This window comes from Falco naumanni, chromosome 2, assembly GCF_017639655.2.
Source record: "Falco naumanni isolate bFalNau1 chromosome 2, bFalNau1.pat, whole genome shotgun sequence".
Taxonomy (NCBI): Eukaryota; Metazoa; Chordata; class Aves; order Falconiformes; family Falconidae; genus Falco; species Falco naumanni.
In genome coordinates, this window is record NC_054055.1 from 58,452,485 (window position 1) to 58,473,067 (window position 20,583).

Here is a 20,583-nt window from a genome sequence, read left to right on the forward strand (position 1 = left end):
GCTGCCTCCAGTCCTAAACATTTGGAAATAAGATACTTTTTGTCACCTGTTCTTATTTGCTAATGAATCTATTGTCCTGAATGCCACACGTTATCTGATCACTGGTTCCCAAGGAAGACCTTTTTTTGCAAGATGGTATTACATTTTGATTGTTATGTACTTAAGATTAATTACACTTGATTGTTTTACATTACTGTTGCTACTATCATTCTTATTAACCATCTGTATCTTCCTTTTTGCAGCTTGGGTCCTGTGTTTGCGCTGTTTGTACCATTTTATTCCTCCATTCCAAGAGTGCAGGTGACACAAGTATTAGGCCACTTTTCTATCACAAACAAGACACTGGTTTATATACTGGGTTTACAGGTATGGTATGTACTTGCTTGTTCACCTTTTAATGAATTACTAATGTAGTAGTTAGTATTTCTGGATGTTCATCTATGAATCTTGATGTTTCCACATGTATGATTCCACATATGTTTAGCTAGTGACAGTCCCATCAACTAAAATATTGAAAAACATGTTGCTAGTATGCATTTCTACTTGTTGAAGTGGTGGGCAAGTGATCTGTTCTTCCGTTGTCTTCTGTCTTGATTGTCTTGCACAGGAAAATAAAATGAGACAATTCTACAATTTTTCGTTGCTGTTTTTGGTCAACAAAATTAACTAGATGAAAACAGATGAAAACAGAACCTGATGCTAAGGCATTTGTGACTTTCACCTTTCTCATTTGCTTATATTCTTGATCTTGTTTATTTTCCCCTTGTCTGTAGAATACAGTGTTTTTCTGTGGTAAGACTGTTGGTAAATAATCAAAGCTTTGGCTTAGTTCCACTGATGTAAATTAATATTATCTGTATATCAAGCATTACCATGTCACAGGTAATTTAAAATAGTGAACACAGAGCACAGCAATATCATGTAGCATTATGTTAAATATGAGTGCAAAAATATAAGTACTTGGTACCTTACCTATATTTTTGCCACAGAAAAGCAGTGTTGCTCAAAAAAACAACAGAAAACCCCCAGCAGCCTAGAAATGAAGGGACAGTCTTGTCACAATCTGAATTATGAAACAGGAGATGTGCAGACTTATGAGAAATTATACTAATTTTTATATATTCCAGGGACTCAAAAATAGCTCTAGGAGTAGCAATGGAAAGCACCATCGTTATGTGAAGTGTGGTAGAGAGTATTTTAGAATGAATGGCCAGTTTCAGAATATAGACTCATGCTCTAGTGAACATTTCATTCATCCCTTTTGCTGTTCAACCTTTGGATTCCTTCAGTTTCTGCTCTAACACCTTATTTTCTTGATCTTTCAGAAACCTTGTTACCTCTCTTCCGAACCCATCAATACCACTATTATTCTGGTCTTTGGGAAAGCTGGGATATTGTCTAAGCTCTTTTCCATTTTTTTGCCTTTTTTTGTCTTTTGCCTTTTGCTTTCGTACAAACACCACCTCCAGTACAGATCACTGTTGTTACTAATCTCTGTACCTTTGCTTTCCCTGCTGCGTACAGAATGGTTGCTGCTGTCACACAGAGGCTGAGGGAAAAATCACTTGCCTTCTCCTTATTTGTAAACTCTGCCCTTATCTCAAGTCACTCTTTCCATAGTCAGAAGACTAGAGAGGAGGTGTTCTTGTGATTCAGTCGGCATTGTGCAGAACTAGTTTGGTAACCAGTATCAGTCTAATTTTCAGCCCTTTCTTGCAGTTGGTAATAACTTTTTCCAGGTGATTAATCATATACTTTACTAGAAATGATGGGCTGTCCTGTTGGCTTATCAGGATCTTTTTAATAATTCATTCAGACCTATTTCTATGATTTCATGTCTACAGTTATGCTGCTGGGTGAGAAATTTATTTCTTTGGTTCTGATGCTCATGTTTAATCTCTCCATGACTGCACGTCTGAGAGCTTCACTTGCACTGCCTGCCCCACTTGGAACTCTTCTCCTGTTGCTGCTGAGTCATTTCCTTTGCTTCAGTCTATCTTTCAGACTTGTTTTTCTGTGCAGCCTATAACTGACATCCTGTTATACTTGGTATACTATATGAAAATAAAATGTATTGTTCTGTAGAAGGAGAACAATTGTTGGATCCCTGTGTTTTTTCCACTTCTACTTCTGGAATACATCTTTTTTTAATGTTAAACCGAATTTTCACAGAGATAAATGTCTAACTTCTCCCATTGTAGTGATAAGCACCTAGCCTATACAATACTGCAACATAGTAATTCATACAACAGCAGCTTTGTAAAATTAAAATTCTAAATCACTGTTCTTGTCTTCTAGCTTGTAACCTCTGGTTCCTACATCTGGATTTTAGCCTTAAGTGGATTGGTAAGTCTTGCTGTTTTAAAAATAATGTGTTGCTTAAAAAACTGTTGTGTATATAATCAGCACAGTGTACTTGGATTCAAAAAGAACAGAAATTTATGAGTAATGTTTTTATTTGTGATGGTAAGTATAAAGTTTTCATCTTTAACTTCCGAAGGTGTAAAGCACTGGCTGGCTGGTGATAAACTGACAGACGACAAAAGAGCTGGGTAATATTTGCAGGGTGCTGCAGCTCTCTGAGCCCCTAAGATTACTTTTACTGCCATGGATATAGCTTTAGACCCACAACTATAAATAAGACTGTTGAAGAAATGGTAGAAATGTTTACCCTACTGTTTATTTCTTCTTCAGTTGTCAGCAAGCCTCAAGATTTTATTCCAAAAAGCAACTTTTAACAACTTTGTTGTGAGGATTTTTTCATGTTTTTCTGTTTTCCTAGGACATCTGTAGCTGTTTCTCACTATGATAACAACCATCAGGATGCAAAATCACTTTCTTCACACCAATCAGATAGTGTGGTCTGTCTTTTTCCTTCCGACTCTGTTCTTAGCACTAAGGCACTTAGCACTCAAACAGATTAACAATCTGGAAGATTTAGTACAGATAAGCTTCTTTTTAAAATTTTACAAACTTAGAAATTAGGAGTTCAGACCCTGATTTCTTGGTTCAAAAGACTGTCTGCTTTTCAAACAGATAAAGTGCCACCATTTCCAAAGCAGCTCATTATTCAATTGATGCAATCTTAAGAAGAGCTTAAATTGTGCCCTTGCTATTTAGAACCTACTATTTTGTGGTAAGCTCAGAGTGAAGTGCCTGTGGACACTTCACATATTGCTGCTGTAATGTAGTAGTTTGGTCTCTCACCATTTGCACTGACTGTTCCAAAATATTCTGTGAGCTTGCAGGGTAACTAAAAGGAGTGACCCAGCAGTAGTAAATAGGGAAGTCTGCTCAGCAATTTGGTCTGACCATACATATCAATGAAAATGGTGCAAGTAACAAGCCAGAATTTCTCTGTCCTGGCGATCAGCCCAAGCCTCTATGCCCCCCTAAGGATCTGTAACTTCCTCCACATGCACGACCCTTCCTGTTACTTTTCTGGCTCTTTTAATAGCCCTTCCTTTTGAACAGGTGTTCATTAGAGAGGAAAGGAAAGGACAGAAAAGGAAAGGCATTTTAACTCCTCCTTTACTGGTAGTAGAAACTGTACGTATACTTGGTTATACAGACTTACAAAAAACAGCTCAATTTTTTTTTTTTCAGAATATATTTTGCAGTTGTTATTTAAATTCCCTTTTAACATACAGTTTTATTTAGCTGTATAATGCAACTTTCTTAGGATTCTTTTTCATAAATGATATATTTTTGATTGCGGATTGACAGTATGTTTTACATAGGTAAAAGTCCATAAGAATAAACAGAGCTTTCTCTGTCACAGGAAGGCTTAAAAAAATCATTTGGTTTTCATATTGCTTCAGTTGGCATGAATTAAGTCATCATCAGTGGTGATACGTTTTCAGTCTCAATTTTTTCTGTAGCAAGAGCTGCACTCTACAGTTTTGTAATAAGAGCTACAATTTGGAAAGAAGTTAACGTAGTGAGTTTCAGCTGGTTTTTGCACAGCATGTCTGTCACACTTCTGTGAATAAGAAGCCTCTTTTCCTTCTCTATTAGAAATTATAATTTGGCATCTTTTGAGAGAACTTGATAAAGGAGTAAAGTTTCATGGTATATTGAATAAACTGAAGAAAGATATGAAACACTATGAACGCACCTTTTAGCACTACAGGTGTGGGTAGTTGATAACATATGTACATGTACAATGACAGAAATACACAGGCTGTCAAATCAGTGTTAAGTCATTCTGTGTCAGCCTGTGTGTTTTTGTAATTCTTACTGCTTTTGACATTTTCTAGCATACGATACCTTTGTTGAATCACATTTTCTTGCATTTTAACAAAAAGGCTGAGTAAATGCATGAACACCAAGTCAGCTAGGTGTGATACTCAGTCACTAGTTCATTGCCTGTTAGATACTTCACTGTCTGTATGTTTAGCTCGAAAGATCACTTAGACACTCATGACTGTATATGATGCTGTTCTGCAGTTTAGCTTTTGTTGCACTTCTGCTTATGTGGAGTATTAAAATGGATGGTGCCAATATGATTTCTGAATTGTCAGTTTCTACTTTCTCTTCACCATGTTCCCAGTTTAGGTTTATTTAAATTCACACAATTTGTGTTTTTAACATGTAATGAACACTCTCAGATGAAACAGGATCTGACTTTCCAGGTACAAGATATGGCACTGGAGATTGATTTCTGTGCTCACCCAAGTCACTAATTTGACTTTTAGCCAGAAATTCTTTCAACAGTTGTTTACAGAAGTGCTTCCATATAATGCATATCATTCAGTTTAGTGAAGGCCAGAAGCAGTTTCCCTACTATTTTTTTCTTTAAAACAGTCAAAACACCTTAGTAAATGGTATCCACTTGAATGTTCCGTTGGACACATACATATCAGCCCATGTTCTCTCCATTATTTTCTCCCCCTTTAAAATCTCTTGGGTTCTCAGCTTACGTTTCTCATTGCTATACTTTTGCAGGATTGAAATTTGAGGGGCATGTTAAGGCTTACTCAATCATAGCTACCACATACCTGCTTCAAGAGGTAAATTCAGGTTGGTACCAACAGATGAGATATGCCCTCTAGGACATGCAGTTCCCTCCACTCATTAGTATGATGTTGTTGTCATACAGGTCACATGCCAGGGTTACTGCTAACCATGTAGCTAGGTTATTTCATAGGGAAAAGGTATCTTTCGGGCCCTTTCTGTGATTTTAGTGTTGCAGCCTCTTTTTTCTTACAAAGTGTCGTTTGTTTGTTTGCAAGGTGCCCTGCATTGCATAAAGTTCAAAATTTGGAATACCCCAAGTCTTCTGTGAGCTGCTTTGAATTTGTGTAGAGTTCAGTTCAGATCTTAAGAAGTTGAAATTGTCTTAACCTTACAAACGCTGAAGTTTCTAAAACCTTGTTTACTTTGCAGATTTCACTAAGCCAAGCGCAACAGCCTTCTACATTGTTTCTATGCTACAGTCATTTGCTTTTCTCAGATCATATGAAAAGTTGCACTTTTTATACTTCAGATACTGGAAAACTATAGAGAATCTGTAATTTAGAACATGTACTTTAAAGGCTTAGGGTTAAGATAGTGCAGACAGCGTTGAGTGCATGGTTTGAATTTAAATTCTGATTTTTGACTGCTTTAGTTCTTATTCATGATTTTGAAGTTAACTTGGTTTTGCATAGACTGCAGGTGTCTGTTGTTAAATGCTTCTGACTGTACTTTAGATTGTTTTGAGTTCTGTTTGTTAAGAACTTTATTCATCCTTTCCGTTAGCTAATTGTTCAGCTGAGGTGTTTTTTCTGTAGTGAATTCCTTTCCCTTAAGATTGGCATTTATGGGGTAGGATGTGATTGGGATGGGGAACAAAATACTTATACTAGACTTTCATTTTTGTAGTTCTTGTCTTAAAAAATAACATGATGTAGTTAACATCTGATCAGACCTAAGATTCATTGATTTTTCTTGTTGTTGTTTTTCCTCTTCCACATCTTTCTTAAATTATTTTGAACGATCCTTACTGAACTCTTTGTTATAAAAAATGTTTTGAAGGGAATGCAGAAGCATTTGTATTACCCCACAGTGCAGTATTCACACTTAAAATATCAGCCCTTCTACATACTTAAAATTAGTATTAAATATGTGATGACTTTCTTGAGAATCTTTGATCAGAGCCTGATAATGTAGGATGTGGTTACCTTCACATTCATGTCCTGCCACGTGTCCTTCTTCATCTTCCAGTTAGCCTGGACATCCTCCGGTCATCCACATTTAGTCTTGCGTAGGTCTTTAGTCAACGTCAGAGTATGATACTCCTTGAATTCTTTGTGTAATTATAAATGGTGATTCAGGTAAGTCTACTTACATCTAGTTAAATCTTGTGGAAGTGCTCTGGTGACAGACAAGAGAGTCAGTCTAATAGGATTGATTTTGGATCATTTACAAAATATGTGAAAGCTATGCATTAATTAGTTTTTATGCTGTTGATTTATAGCCAAGCAATATTTCAATTGGAGTTCACGATAGGTAAAAGTTAATTATTTGCAATAACTGAAATCAAATTTTAAATTCATTCTTTTAAATATGGAATTATGAAAAGCTATAGTGAAGGCAAAAATTATTAGAAGTGTGAAATTCAAATAAGACCGTTTTAAAATATTCAAATAAGACAGTTTTAAAATATTTAAATAAGAAGTTTTTTCTCCTATTCAGGTAGAACTTCTGTGTTTCAGTTTATGCCCACCGCCCCTTGTCCTGGTGCTGGCCACCACTAAAAAAAGCCTAGTCCTATCCTCTTGACACTCGCCTTTAAGATACTTGTATACATTGATAAGGTCCCCTCTCAAGTCTTCTCCAGGCTGAACAGCCCCAGCTCTCTCAGCCTTTCCTCTTAAGGCAGATGCTCCAGTCCCCTCATCATCTTTGTAGCCCTCTGCTAGACCCTCTCCAGCAGTTCCCGTCTCTTTTGAACTGGGGAGCCCAGAATGGGACACAGTACCCCAGATGTGGCCTCACCAGGGCAGAGTAGAGGGGGAGGATCACCTCCCTCAACCTGCTGGCCACAATCCTCCTGATGCACCCCAGGGTACCGCTGGCCTTCTTGGCCACCAGGGCACACTGCTGGCCTGTGGGCAGCATGCTGTCCACTAGAACTCCCAGGTCCTTCTCTGCAAAACTGCTTTCCAGCAGATCAGCCCCGAGCCTGTCCTGGTCCAGATGGCTTTTGAATGTCTCCAAGGATGGAGACTACCACCTCTCTGACCAGCCTGTGCCAGTGCTCAGTCACCCTCACAGTGACAGAGTGTTTCCTGATTTTCAGAGGGAACCTCCCGTGTTTCAGGTTGTGCCCATTGCCTCTGGTCCTGTCACTGGGCACCACTAAGAAAAGCCTGACTCTGTCCTCTTCATTCTCTCCCTTCAGGCATTTATATATTTTGATAAAATCCCCCTGAGCCTTCTCTTCTCCAGGCTGAACAGTCCCACTTCTCTTAGCCTCTCCTCATGTGAAAGATGCTCCAGTCCCTTCATCATCTTTGTGGCCCTGCATTGAACTTGCTCCAGCAAGTCCATGTCTTTCCTGTCGCAGGGCGTGCAGATCTCGATGCACTACTCCAGCTGCAGCCTCGCTGATGCTGAGACAAGAGGAAGGATCACTTCCCTTAACCTGCTGGCCACGCAGTTCAGGAAGCTCAGCACGTAGGTTGTGAAGTGCATAGTCTGAAATAAGAAATGGAGAAGCAATAGAATAACAGAGATTAGGGAATGAACAAGAAGGATTGTCAGTGTCTCCTAACTTTAGGACAGGTGCAGATATCCATATGTATGCTAACAGATGTGCTGAATCCCACTCAAAACTAATGCGAGGTATTTGCATGTGGGCAGTGGTCAATATTGAGTTCAGTGACTGTAGATGACTTAATTTGAGACGAGTGTCTCTGTGTTCTACGGACTGTAACGACTTAAAATCTCCTGTGTGGTGGGAGCTTAGACACCTTGCTGACGTCTAGGTAGCTAGATGTAGACACATGGCAACTGACTAAGCTGATAACACTCCCTCCTACATCAGTTAAAGCATCTAAGAAGAAAAGTAGTTGAATCCTGGAACTTATTCCAGTTCTGGAAGAAGGAGAAAATAGTGTGAAAGGAGGAGAGAGGGTAATAATGTGTCATAAGGTACTTTCTCTTTTGTATCCACGGCTTCTGAGATCCTGTAGGAAAGTGGACTTTAGTTTTCAGTTTGTATTTCACTTCTAGGTTTTTAGTTTCTTTCTCAGAGTTGAGGAGTATGTGCGCCCAAAATCTGGTCTACTTGCTCAGCTCTGCCAGCTAGTTCAGTAAGAGGTAGATTGCTTCTCTCAAGTTTTTCTGGCCTGTACACGTACACCATCATGGCTGCAGTGTTACCATTGCTTAGAGAGGGAACCTGTGAGAGTAATTTAGCTGTGAGGGTACTTCGGAGATGTCTGCCAGAGGATGAGTCACATCTTAACAGTGTCCATTTCTCTCTGGTGACTAGGCAACCAACTTTAAACAACCAGCTCATAAGTAGGCTTTTAAATTACGGACATCTCCATTGGGGCAGATAAATCCAATTGTGATCTTTTATGTAAAGAGGTTTGGTTAACAGTATGGTGAGAGTCACCTGCAGAACTCTAGCAGAGACACAAGGGAACCTATCCTTAGGTCACAAGTACAAGTTAAGAATATATGTACTGTGCTGAAATGGCAGTGCAGTCATGCTTGCACGTACACAAAGAATGATTGGGATATCATAATGATTGCACCTGACCAATGAAGACAGCATTGATGCACTCTGAAAAAAAAAATTCAAGGTATCTGGAAAATCTGTGAGCCCAGTCAACTGGGAAGCAAATTGAAGAGAATTAGTTTGTTATTATCTTATTTTTATGTCAAGCTAACCATTGCAAAAGGCTGTTTATACTCTTACGAAGTATTTCCTCAAACAAAACCGAAACAAAACAATCTGTTGTGTTAAAATTACATTGGAGGTTATAACTACAGGTTGAAAATACACATGCAGTGAGTTTATTTGTTGGGTGGTTTTCACACAATCTCTTTTGTTTGCTAAATGCGTTTCTTTAATCAAGATAAAGACAGAATCTCAGCACAAAGTTTAACCTCTTGTTTTGGTTCTAGTTGTATAGAATTTGAAGCATACTAAGGATAAAGCAGATAAGATAGGGATAACAATGTCACTTCCCCTTAAGAACGCTGCTGTTTGCTTTCAATTTTTTGGTATCTGAAAACAGCAAAGTCTTGAATACAGGTAATGAATATATTTAAATTATTCAGAACAAAATAATTATTTGCTGACAAGTTATAACCATTAGGCAAAATAATTTCCAACATAATTTTTCTTCTACACCAATCTGCCTGCTGTTTTTTCCATTTGCTTTCCTTTTTTTAGTGTTAATCAAGTACGGTGATTTTAAATATCTCAGTAGTGGAGTGTATGTTTCTTTGTCATGTAAAATGTTGGAGGGCTTCTGTATTTGGTTTACCTAATATAAAAGAGTAACTACAGTACTTCCTTTTTCTAAAAAGTGAACAATTTTGGAGGGACGTGAGGAAAGGGTAGGGGAAGTTGGGCTTTATGCAGCAGTGGGAAGAGGTTAGGACACTTCATGTGAAGGACTAGTAGTAAGCCATGGTGTTAAGAAGCTGGAAACATGCAAGCACACTTTTTTTCTGCAGCATGCTAATTTCCAGCATACTCCATTGCCTCTGCCTAGTGTTGTGCCTCATATGATATGGTGGATGAGGTTGCAGGTGTAAACTTAACTACAGTGTCCTTCTGTGGTGACTTTTTGGAACCTAAATTATTCTGGAGGCTCATCTGTTTGGGGAAGGTAGCCCTTTGATGTACAGTGCTGAAGTTGGGATATGAGATCATCATATCTTCATTGAATAAACAAAGTTGGTTTGCTTCCTTAAGCACTAGAAACTCACTACATGTCTGTAACAAAAATGGTGTAAAAAGTTACTTTATACTTTGTCAGAGTTTGGGGGTTTTAAAATAATATATATCAAGTTCTGCATATGAACCAGCTAAAGAGGAAGTTCTTTGGAAATACTTGACATTAAGATGAGTATGACACTAAACCAGACTGAATCACAAGACCTATTTTAACTACAAATGTCTCCATTCTGGGTTTATTGGAAATATGCAAATAGGCATCTCTTTCTCACTGGATAAAACTTCTTGAAAATTTGTTAAAACTGATCACAGTGTTTAAAGTTTCTTATACTTCCATCTAATTGATTTATAAACATAGTAGTAAGTCAAGGGAGAGAAGAACGGGAGTGGCACTGAAATCCTAACAGATGTGGAGGTAACAAGGTAGATTGCCAGTGTACACTTGGTGCTCTTCACCGCTGAGTCTGGCTTTCCATCTCTTTATACTGATGAAGAATTGAAGTTTCACGTTTGCTCTGACCAGTTACTGGTCCACAGTAAGTTTCTTGGCAGCTATATGCAGAAGATATACCTATCTTCTGCTAGGGCCACACAGTTTTGTCTTGTTCCTTCACCAGGTGCTTTGTATTTTAGGTTTTACTGTGGACTTTATAGTCAGACTTTTTGACTTCCTGCACTGTGAGCACAGAAGTCCACACGTTTGGGTTATGCAATGAGTTTCTGTTTAAGGTAGGACAAGGAGGAACCAAGACACTAGTCTGCTGTTGAGGAGCAGCAAGGAGAGAGAAGACAACCCACTGCAGCTGGTGCATTGGCTATAGACCAAGCATGCTACTCCAATGAGCTCAGTAAAGCTAGGAAGGCAGGTGGGAGTCATGCATATGAGTCTCACATGCCATGCTAAGTGCCATTCTCCATTTTAGCAGTGTTCATAAACTTTTAGCCTTATAAAGCCTTTTCTTCTGATTAAATGCTCTGGAATGACTTGCTCTCTTACAAGTACCTGAAAGAAGGTTGTAACAAGGTGGATGTCGGTCTCTTACCAAATAGGACAAGAGGAAACAGCCTCAAGTTGTGCCAGGGGAGGTTTAGATTGGGTATTAGGAAAAATTTCTTCACCAAAAGGGTTGTCAAGCGCTGGAACAGCCTGCCCAGGGAAGCAGCTGAGTCACCATCCCTGGAGGTATTTAAAAGATGTGTAGGTGTGGCACTTAGGGACACGGTTTAGTGGTGGACTTGGCAGTGTTAGGTTAACAGTTGGACTCGATTATCTTAAAGGTCTTTTCCAGCCTGAATGATTCTTTGATTCTATAAGTAGCTGTCTCTAATTAAAAATATATTCTCTACTTAAAAATATATGAGAATTCTTTTACTGATGCAGCTACTAGCTGGTGCTTGCAGTACACTTTCCCTTCTGAGACAAAAAAGTCCCAAACTACTGACACTAAAGACATGCTGCTGCTCTCTTTGCTGTATGTTCTATCTTGAGTTGATAAGAGAATGATTCTGTTTGTGGTTAATGTGTTCAGACACGTGTCAAGATTTGTCATGCGTTCAGGGAGATGTAGATTTTCCTATCACCACTTGCTTTGTTTTGTTCTTGTGACTTTTTGAACCTGTTCAAGGTTTAGGGTGCTTGAAAACATTAGACCTTAACAAAGGACTGTAGGTGATAAGAGGGAACAGAGATCAGTAGCTGGAAGGGACATTTCGAAGAAGTGAGGATATACCGGTATGATGTTGAACAAAGTATTTTGAGCAAGAGTGCTTCCTCTGCCAGGTTACACCTGTGCAACCAGGAATGCAGAATCCCTTGGACCAAAAAAAGGGGGGCCTGGCTCTGTAGCCTAATGATGGGAGGTGGGAGAAAGGAAGATAATTTGTAGGTTCTGGTGCTGCTTTTGCATTTTTGTCTAAGAAATCATCATAATAATTACCAAAATCATCATCAAAATAATAATGTATTAAATGTATACGTAATATTTGCAACCTAGTTCAATAATTCTTGCTCCCAAGAAAGTGAGCTTTCCGGCAGCCCTACAGTCTAGGTTTTCTCCAGTGAGAAGCCTATCTATGTAATTCTTGGAACCAGACAGTTGGCTTCTGAGGGACCTTCTTGCTGGGTAGATGCTTCAAGTACTACATGCAGAAGTGATATGAATTTTCCTCCTCATTCTTCAGCAGTTATAGATCTATCTTAGTTACCAGTTGACGTGCACAAGTTTTGGTTGTGGGCTTGCAGTCATCTGGAACAGTTTCACTAGAGCTGATGAAAGAATTTCTGAAGTGATGAAGAAGCTTCTGTTCCAGTGCCCTGTCATTCCTGGAGTCCAGTCAGGACCTTTCTTTGAATACGGAACATTTTGTTGAAAACAGCCTTCATTATGATGCTAGTGGTTATGGCCTTCCTATTATCCCATCCTATTTACCTCCTTCCTCGTAGCACGGGAAGAGCGAAGGGGTTAAGGGTAGTTTAAAATATTCTTTCTCATTTTAGAATGGGACCCTGTGTTTGGTGTTATAACCAACCCTGACAGCAGTCCCAAAAGGAAAGTAGAATAAAATGAAAATCAGTGCTTCCCAAAGCAGAGTGTTTTCTCATTATCTCACTAGATAATTTACAGTAACTTTGTAAATAATCTGAAAAATATCCCGCTTCCAAAGAATGTTGCATTTTCCTGTACTGTCTTCCTTTGTATATGGAGCAATGCATTTGTTGTGTTAATAAAAATAGCCCAGAAAGTGGAGAACCCAAAATGAAGTGCCCAAAAACTCCAGAAATGGAATTTCTACATTGCTTCTAGCATAATTGCATTGTGTGGGTATGTTTACAGTTTTGAGTTCGTATCTCTTCCTGTTCATTTCACTCTGTTGTCATAGCATAATTCTTCTGACATAAGAGACAATGAATAGTCACGAATACTGAAACATGGCATGAAGTAGAAACCAGGCTTGGAGTTTGTGTAAGAACTTTGGCCTTCCTGCTGGACCACTTTGGGCTCAAGTGCTAGGCCTTCATTATGGGACTTAAAAAGACGATGGAGTGACAACTGTAGGTCATTTATGGGGCATATGGATTTCTTTTGCTTCTTTTGAACCTGAAATGAGATCAAGCCCCAAAGCAAGCACAAATGTGAATGCAGAAAATTGGTATTTTTTTTATAGGTGGGAGAAGGGCATCACAAAAGGTGGCTTTTTCAATACGACAGTTTTTAATTGAACTGGGTTTTTTCAACTTTTTTTTTTTCTTCTAGAAGGTAGATGGGATCCTTTTGGAATAAGGCTGTACACATTCTTAGATTTAACTTCAAATCACCTGTTTTGCTTTTATTTTTGCTAGAAGGGAGACACTTGGGTGGTCAGGACAGAAGCCTTAAGGGGGTTGTTTTCTTAAGGAGTGTTTAAAATGTTTCACCATCCTCAAGGGCAGCCTTAATCTTCTGAGGTCAGCACACAGCATACCCTGACCAGTTCCTTTACTAGAAATGAGAATTTTGTTGAATTTTGACCTGTTTGAGAAAGGGTCACTTAGTTTGAGCTTAAATTCTGAAATAAACAAAGAACCCCAAGCACCTTTCTGAGTCACAGGCAATGCAGTACACAGATTTTAGAAAGTAATAGTCTGTAGTTGTGAGGAAGTTGGAGGTAAAGAAATCCCCTATTCTTTCTCTGATTCTTGACTGAGAACTCTGGAAAACAGAAAGACCAACTGCTGTCTGCAGCTAAACACAAAGAAAATTTGGTGTATAAAAGTTTTTTGGATTTTTTTTTAACATTTCATTTTTGCTTTTAGGTTTCTGGGATTTGCTACAATAGCAGTATATTAAAAGTTCATCGAATTCTTTGTGTACCCAGCTGGGTAGCAAAGATATTTTCTTGGACTCTTGAACCAATCTTCTCATCTGCGGAACCAACAAATGAAGTTCGAGTGGGAATGGGGGCAACAGTTGACATCCAGAGGCAGCAGAGAATGGAGTTATTGGATCGTCAAATCATGATGTCTCAGGTTGCCCAAATGAGGCGGCAGAGGCAGCAGCAGGTATTGGTATGCATTCTGTAAGGATTATATTGGTATGGGTTCCTGTTTCTTAAAAATAATGTATTGCTTTATTCTTCTCCATTTGTCTTTTCATACACTTGCACTGCTAATAGCCATTTAAATGTTTTATGTAGCTTAATATGTTAAAGCCGCTTCACAAAGCGTAAGCAGAATGTCAGACAGTCCTGTAAGGGTATCAGTACTTGTGGCATTCTTTTACCAAAAAGGAAGCTGAAAGTTAAAGTGGTTGCTTCTTGGTAGTCTTTAGTAATAGCCATTGTGGAAAGTTAGGAAGTCAAAATGCTCCTGACTCTTCTGAGTATTTTTATTGTTAGCATCCTTTTCAGACAGGTTGAAAACTTGTCTACATAACTCCTCTGTTTGCAGATAATGTACATTGAATAAAGCTTGTTTCTTTCTAAAAAGTGCACAAATTAAATTCTCTAACTTTCTTACAGAGGTCAACCACAGGGGCTTTCGGTTTGCCATGTTTAATGCTTTTATTTCCTTTTGAATGGAATAGCAGAGCCCTTTTACTTTCTCTGCTTCAGTCAAACAAGCAAATGCAGATATTCACGTACTTTCCGTTGTAGGGCAGTCAAACAAGGCATGTGATGTCTCAATTCACTTTTTCCTGTGTCTTAGATATATGTGTTACTACTCTATCAAACCTAGCAGGCAGCATAGGCCTTGCATTGCTTTATGTGAATGCATGTTGCTCATAATTTAAGTTACAATTTGAGGTCTTTGCTGAGTTCCCTGGGTCTGAAACATAGCTCTGTATACACAAGTTCTTGTGTTTGAGGTAGCTTAGTGCAAGGAGGTATAGCTATGTTACCGTTAGTATGTTGCCAGAATTAGAGGTGTGGTGGCATAAAGCTTTGGCCGACAACTGGGGTGTGAATCTTTTTTTCCAGTCCCTGATAATGTAATTCTGTTTTCCTTGATTTCTTTACCTTTCAATCTGATTCAATTGTTCCTCAAGTGGAAAGATCCCAATCTACTTTTCTCTATTCCCATGAGAACATCAGTTTAACCAGTTTTAATCTAAGAACTGAACTAGAAATTACTCATTTCGTGAACGTCGCTGTTGTAATAGTAAATGTGTTGAAAGTGTATGTTGGGCTACATGCTGCTGGGCAGAGTGTAGCCAAGTTTCTTCAGACAGGAGGAAGAAGCCAGTTCCAGTTTTGAAAAACTATCTTTATAATACATCTTTACTTGCAGAAAGTGGTAAATAAGTTCAGAACAGTAAAAAGATAAAAGAGGAGTTGATAACATTCTCTTCTCATCTTGCCCTTTCCTTAGGCTATGAACAATGAAAATGGAAAAAGTCTTTTCATGTTTGACTTCAAACAGAGTTCTTTAAAAAGGGGAAGGGTTTAAGTAAAATAAATGGACGTTGTTTGAACATCAGTAAGATGCTTCCCTTTACAAGTTGCTGAAACACTTTCAAGTTACCTTCATGTTTAGCCTTTAATATGAGCGCAGCGTTTAGTTAACTGATAGTGCTAATCTGAGAAACCAGCAATCAGAAGGTGATGGGATCAATGTATGAATGTTTCGCAGAGACTCTTTAGAAAAGGTATGTCATGAAACTTTTGACCAGCCTTTTTTTTTTGACTCACAGAATTTACTGGCCATCAACTAAATCACGAAAAGCATCGTTCACAAATACTGAGACATAGTGGTAAAAATTAAAAGCAGGCTAATTTCAGTCTCAAAATAATATTTTAAAAATTGAAAAATATTTAGTCTTTAATTAATTATAATCATATAATTAATTGTGTAAAAATTATTATATGTAAATATAAAAATATATTATGAAATATGATTATATAATTAATTTTATTAATAATTTAGTATTTTAAAATAATATTTTAAAATTGCTGTATTTGGGCAATACTTTTGCATTTAGAGGCTTGGAAGGGTATAATTTGAAGACCACGGAGTTGAAGAGATCATGTTACAGATGGAATTTAGATTAGAATTTTTTATCTTTTCTTTTTTTTTTCTGCTGTTACTGAGCGCTTTTATCCAAAGCAGAATTCACTTTGGATCCTATAAAAAAAAAAAAAACCACACAAAAAAACCAAAAAAAACCAACCACCAAAAAAAAACAACAGCAAACACCAACCACCCCAGAATTTCTTTGCTGGCTTTACCTTTCCCAGTCTTTCTCTAGCTGACATGTTCAGGTCTGGAGGAGCCTGAAGCATGGAGCTGTGAGTGTGAGTGCTGGGTTGTCAGACACCCATAATTTCGAGGAGCAGGTTGAGTGTGTGGGAGAGTTTAAACAAAACCCACCAACTTAATTACTTGATATACCTCATTTTGGTGTTTAAATGTTCAGTGGTACTGTGTGTAAATATGTTGTTAGAAACTGAAAAACTTATCTTACATTGCTAGTTTCTCAGGGGAGTGTGGTTACTTGGTGACTGATTTTTGTCTTGGTTTCTAGTTGCTGTGGATACAGCCCTTAAACAGATGGTAGTGTACATATTGAAAACGTCCTGTTCTTTTTTTTCTTCCACAAATAATCCTGAGAAATGATGAACTTGTCACAAATGGAGAATTACTGAGCATCACCTTCATGCCCCTTTTGAGGCAGTAGAATAAAATGTGTGCCACATGTATTCATTCCCTAAAAAATACCAGCTTGCTATTTTGTTTCTGCTTTTAAAACTTTAGTTTCTTAGTTCTTTTCTTTCCCACTCTTTTGTCTGTCCTCTTCTCTAATTTAAATAATTTATCCTAATTTTCTTTTTTCCTAATTATCTGATCTCTTTTTTGTATCACTTTCATGTTTTTATTCCCCACTGTGCCATTTTCCTCCCACATTTTCATCATCTCTTCCCCTTCACCTCCATTGTTTCCCATACTTTGTGTTTGCTTTTGTAACAAAATCCTTCTTTGCTTTGGGGAAGTTCTCTCCCATCACATCCCACCACCAGTAATCATTTGCTGATGCATCATGAAGCTCATAGTATTTTAGGGATGGATGCCTTTTGCATTTTTCTCGTTCAGACAAGATGTAGTTGAGGTCTTCGGGTGCTATTTTATTCTTTCGATATTGTAATACCAATGAACAGTTTGGTCTTCTCTCCTGAATTTTCTATTTCTTGATCTCTTTCATTTCTCAGCATTTTTCTAAAGTTTATCTTTCTGTAACCCAAATGAAAGCCCTGATGGGAAAAGGGAAGCTGCATCTGTCCACCAGTGTGATAGCAGGGAGTCAACTTGACTTTCACTTCCTATTGAGAAGGGAGGCTGGCAGATAACCAAATTGCAAATACATGAGGAGTCATGCCCAAGTTGTCACTAAAGATGGATATGGGGAAGGTGGAAATTTGCAGAAAAGGTAGTCAGCGCCTTCTGTTGGCAACTAAATACCGCCTCTCCTTTGAATGCTCGTCCCTGCGCCCATTCAGGAGGGGACAGTGTATGAACCTCAATCCCTTCGTCTTGAAAAAGTGCCTTTTGTATCCACAGAACATTTATTCCTTCATTCATGCTGAGCATGTTAAAGACACCATATTAACTGCTTTTTGGTTTCTCTTAAGTTTCTTGGCTCAGAAAAGAGCTTCACGGGTTGCTCCAGACTGTGTGATAAGCCTACAGCTATATATGAAAATATTCATTTCACTACCTCTTTTCTGCCCTATCCTCTGCTTTAAGCTTCTTTTGTCCTTTCCCTCCTGTCCTTTTGTTCATCTATTCCAGCTGCCATTATTTTTCGGTGAGGCCAGATTCCTTTGGTTCGTATTACATGGCATCTCTGTATGAGATTCTACTGCTTGCAAGGACCAGATTTCTTCTATAACAATGTGACTTCCTCTAATTGTTCATTTGTTAGCTGTCTTTCTCCTGGGACACTGGAGAGATGCTCTGTGGGTAGGCACACTGAGAGTCTTTATTGTTACGGGGAGTCTCATATCCTGAGAAATACGCAAGTTTCACATTTTGTCAACTAAGGACTGTGAGACTAGGCTGCTGATTTGCCTTCTGGTTGTATCTAAGCAGTAAACTCCTGACCTTGGGAAAAAAATAGATTAATGGAGCAAAGACTTTCTTGACACAAGAATTCCTCCTCAGGAATGTTATCCTCATTCATGACGGTAGAAAAAAATCCCTCAGTGAATATACTCCCAGAGCATCCATTTCTGCTTTCTCCAAGAAGTGTAAGAATTAGACCTGAGCATATTCTTCAGCTTTCCCACTGGCACTGAGGGATAACAACTTGACAAAGTTGTCTTGAATAACTTCACACGTTTGAGTACCAACAAGTCCTTCAACGGACATTTTGAACTGTGAAGACCTTCTGCAACCTTCATACATTGCTGTGTCCATATAAACTCTTGCTCTCTTGGCCAGAACTTTGGATGGAAGCAGGTTGTTTGTATTGTTTCACAGATGTATGTAGTATTGTCGGGAAGAAATCTACCAGGCTGCTTTACCTCAATGAATGGGTGAGATTTTCAGCCAAGTGTTAGGCAAAGTCTTTTTCTCTAATTAGACTAATTGGAATGGAAACCTATGTTACCTAAGGCTACTTTGGGTTTTTGTGATGTAATTGAATAGAAACTGCCTTTAGCAGTGTTGCCATAAATTTCAAAGACAACTATACTTAGGGTACCAATGGGATAAAATGATTCTTTGAGCTCAGACTCCTGACTTGTGTGTACAAGATTTGACATCATATTTTTAAATAATTCTGTTAACTAAGTGATTTATGAGTTTTTTCAGCCCATGAATGAAGCGTGTATGCAGTGGCTAAATTTACATTCAGTATTCCTTCATTCTTGCTTTCCCCTGCATGCTGATGTACATTTGTGAATACGCACCAAGCCTTTTTTGAAATTACAGGCAGCTTCCATTTTTGTAGAGAAAACAGTATCTTCTTGCGCAGACTGCAGGGAGTCTTTAATTCATCCTTTGCTTTGTGTCACTCTTCTGGCATTTTCTCTGTAATTATTTAATAGTGTTTTCTTTGTGCTGAGAATAAGCCTGGTTTTATTTCAAAAAGGGAGTTTTACTCTTGAAGGTTGTGAGTATAAAAACTGCATATACTGCTGATCTTGGCATGAGTGAACTCTTTGGTTTTTACTGTTTCATTTCAGTAACGTATTTGCAGCAGTTGATAACGCACTGCTATTTAGATATTTCTGTTTTCTTTTTCTGAATACCTTTTTTCATGGATTCTAGGTGTGAAATTAAAAATGTTGAATTTCCAGGGTGCTGATCCAAGTAGTGAACAATTTTTGACTATTTCTTCTACAGACTACCACTTTATTTTTGTCTCTTTTTCATGGAAATTGGCAATTCCACAAGCTGGCAGACACTAGTAGTACTACTAGAATAAACTGTATGTGTCTCATTAGCAGCCAGATGTCACCATCACAAGGCTGCCTGCCTCTAACTCCTACTCCTCGGTAGCACCCCGCTCACACGTTCAACTATCTTTTTTTTTTTTTTTCCTTGGACCGGAGTTATGAAATTCTCTTTCCATCTGACTGGGCTTTTGAGCTACAGCCTTAGAATTTGGTTTAATATTTGTAATCAATCTCCCTAGAGAAGCAGTGGTTGATACAGTGGCTGGACAGCTTCCTAAAGCAACATACTGTTTTATTTCAAAGCAAATATTTTTTTGAGAAATAGTGTATGTTTATTCTCCTATGTGATTGTTCCATATCTTTTTTCTCTGATAATTTAACTTGAGACAGTTCCCCTTAAAGAGCGCCTGGCATATAAATCTCCCCAGGCATTTCCAGAGTATTTAATTCTCTGTTGTGTGATCAATTCCTGTTTACAGAAGGCAAGTTTCTTTTTAGCTGTACCTGTCCCTTCATTTCTAGCTTTGAACAGGGGGCAAATAAGGCATCCACTTTGGGGGTGGTTACTTACTGGATTCCAGGGCTTCTGTTGTCCTTCCTGTCCACACTGAGAGAATCTAGATGGGCTATTTCTTCTTCCTAGTATCATCTTCCCTGGTACGTAGTAAACAAGAAGCAGGTAGTTCATGTAGTAAGTGGTCCATCTTAGTATTCAGGTTTTTTGATTAGGACTCTGATGCTAGCACCTAACAACTGCAGGCTGGTTTCACCAATTGTTCCTTAATGTACTACCCTGAGAGGCAAAATAGATACTGAGGTTTTGCCAAGCAGCGCTGCAGGCGTGGCACATTGTATGTTGGCTTTGGGATGTCAGTAAATGGAAGGAAGCCCCTCCTATTTGCCGCCTAAGACAGAACTTGATTTTTTAACATCCCAAAATGGGATGCTGATCTGTTTTTTCCCCCCCCCTACATCATCATAGACCAACCCTTTATATACTCAAATACATGCTTATGCTAGTATATTGGAGAATTTGGTTTTGAGGTTTTTTGTGCCCAGAGTTTTATCGTAGCTTGCCAAATCAAAACAATTTTAGAACTCTAATTTCTCAGTTTTGTTTGGCCTCTACTTATTCCTTATTACCCTTTGAAAGCATTCGTGCACAAGAGGTGGATGAAGGACTATCTGTCTAAACATCATGCTTTAGTAACAGTCCAGTGTTACCAGTCAGCATTCAAAGCGCCATGTAGTAAGGATTAGAATTGTCTGCTTTTTGTGTAAAATGTCTAAAACAGAGCTAACATTAT

At 38.4% G+C, this 20,583-nt stretch overlaps 1 protein-coding gene across 2 annotated transcripts in view; it reads left to right on the forward strand.

Moving 5' to 3' along the window:
• UBAC2 (UBA domain containing 2) overlaps window positions 1–20,583 on the forward strand; it is a 99,861-nt gene that overhangs the window by 67,770 nt on the left and 11,508 nt on the right. Inside the window, exons 5-7 of one of the 2 annotated variants that reach the window (XM_040584451.1) lie at window positions 243–366; window positions 2,299–2,346; window positions 13,698–13,949. In XM_040584451.1, coding sequence (XP_040440385.1) covers window positions 243–366; window positions 2,299–2,346; window positions 13,698–13,949 — 424 coding nt within the window. The remainder of the gene's footprint in view (window positions 1–242; window positions 367–2,298; window positions 2,347–13,697; window positions 13,950–20,583) is intronic. The other variant, XM_040584452.1, reaches the window with a different exon arrangement.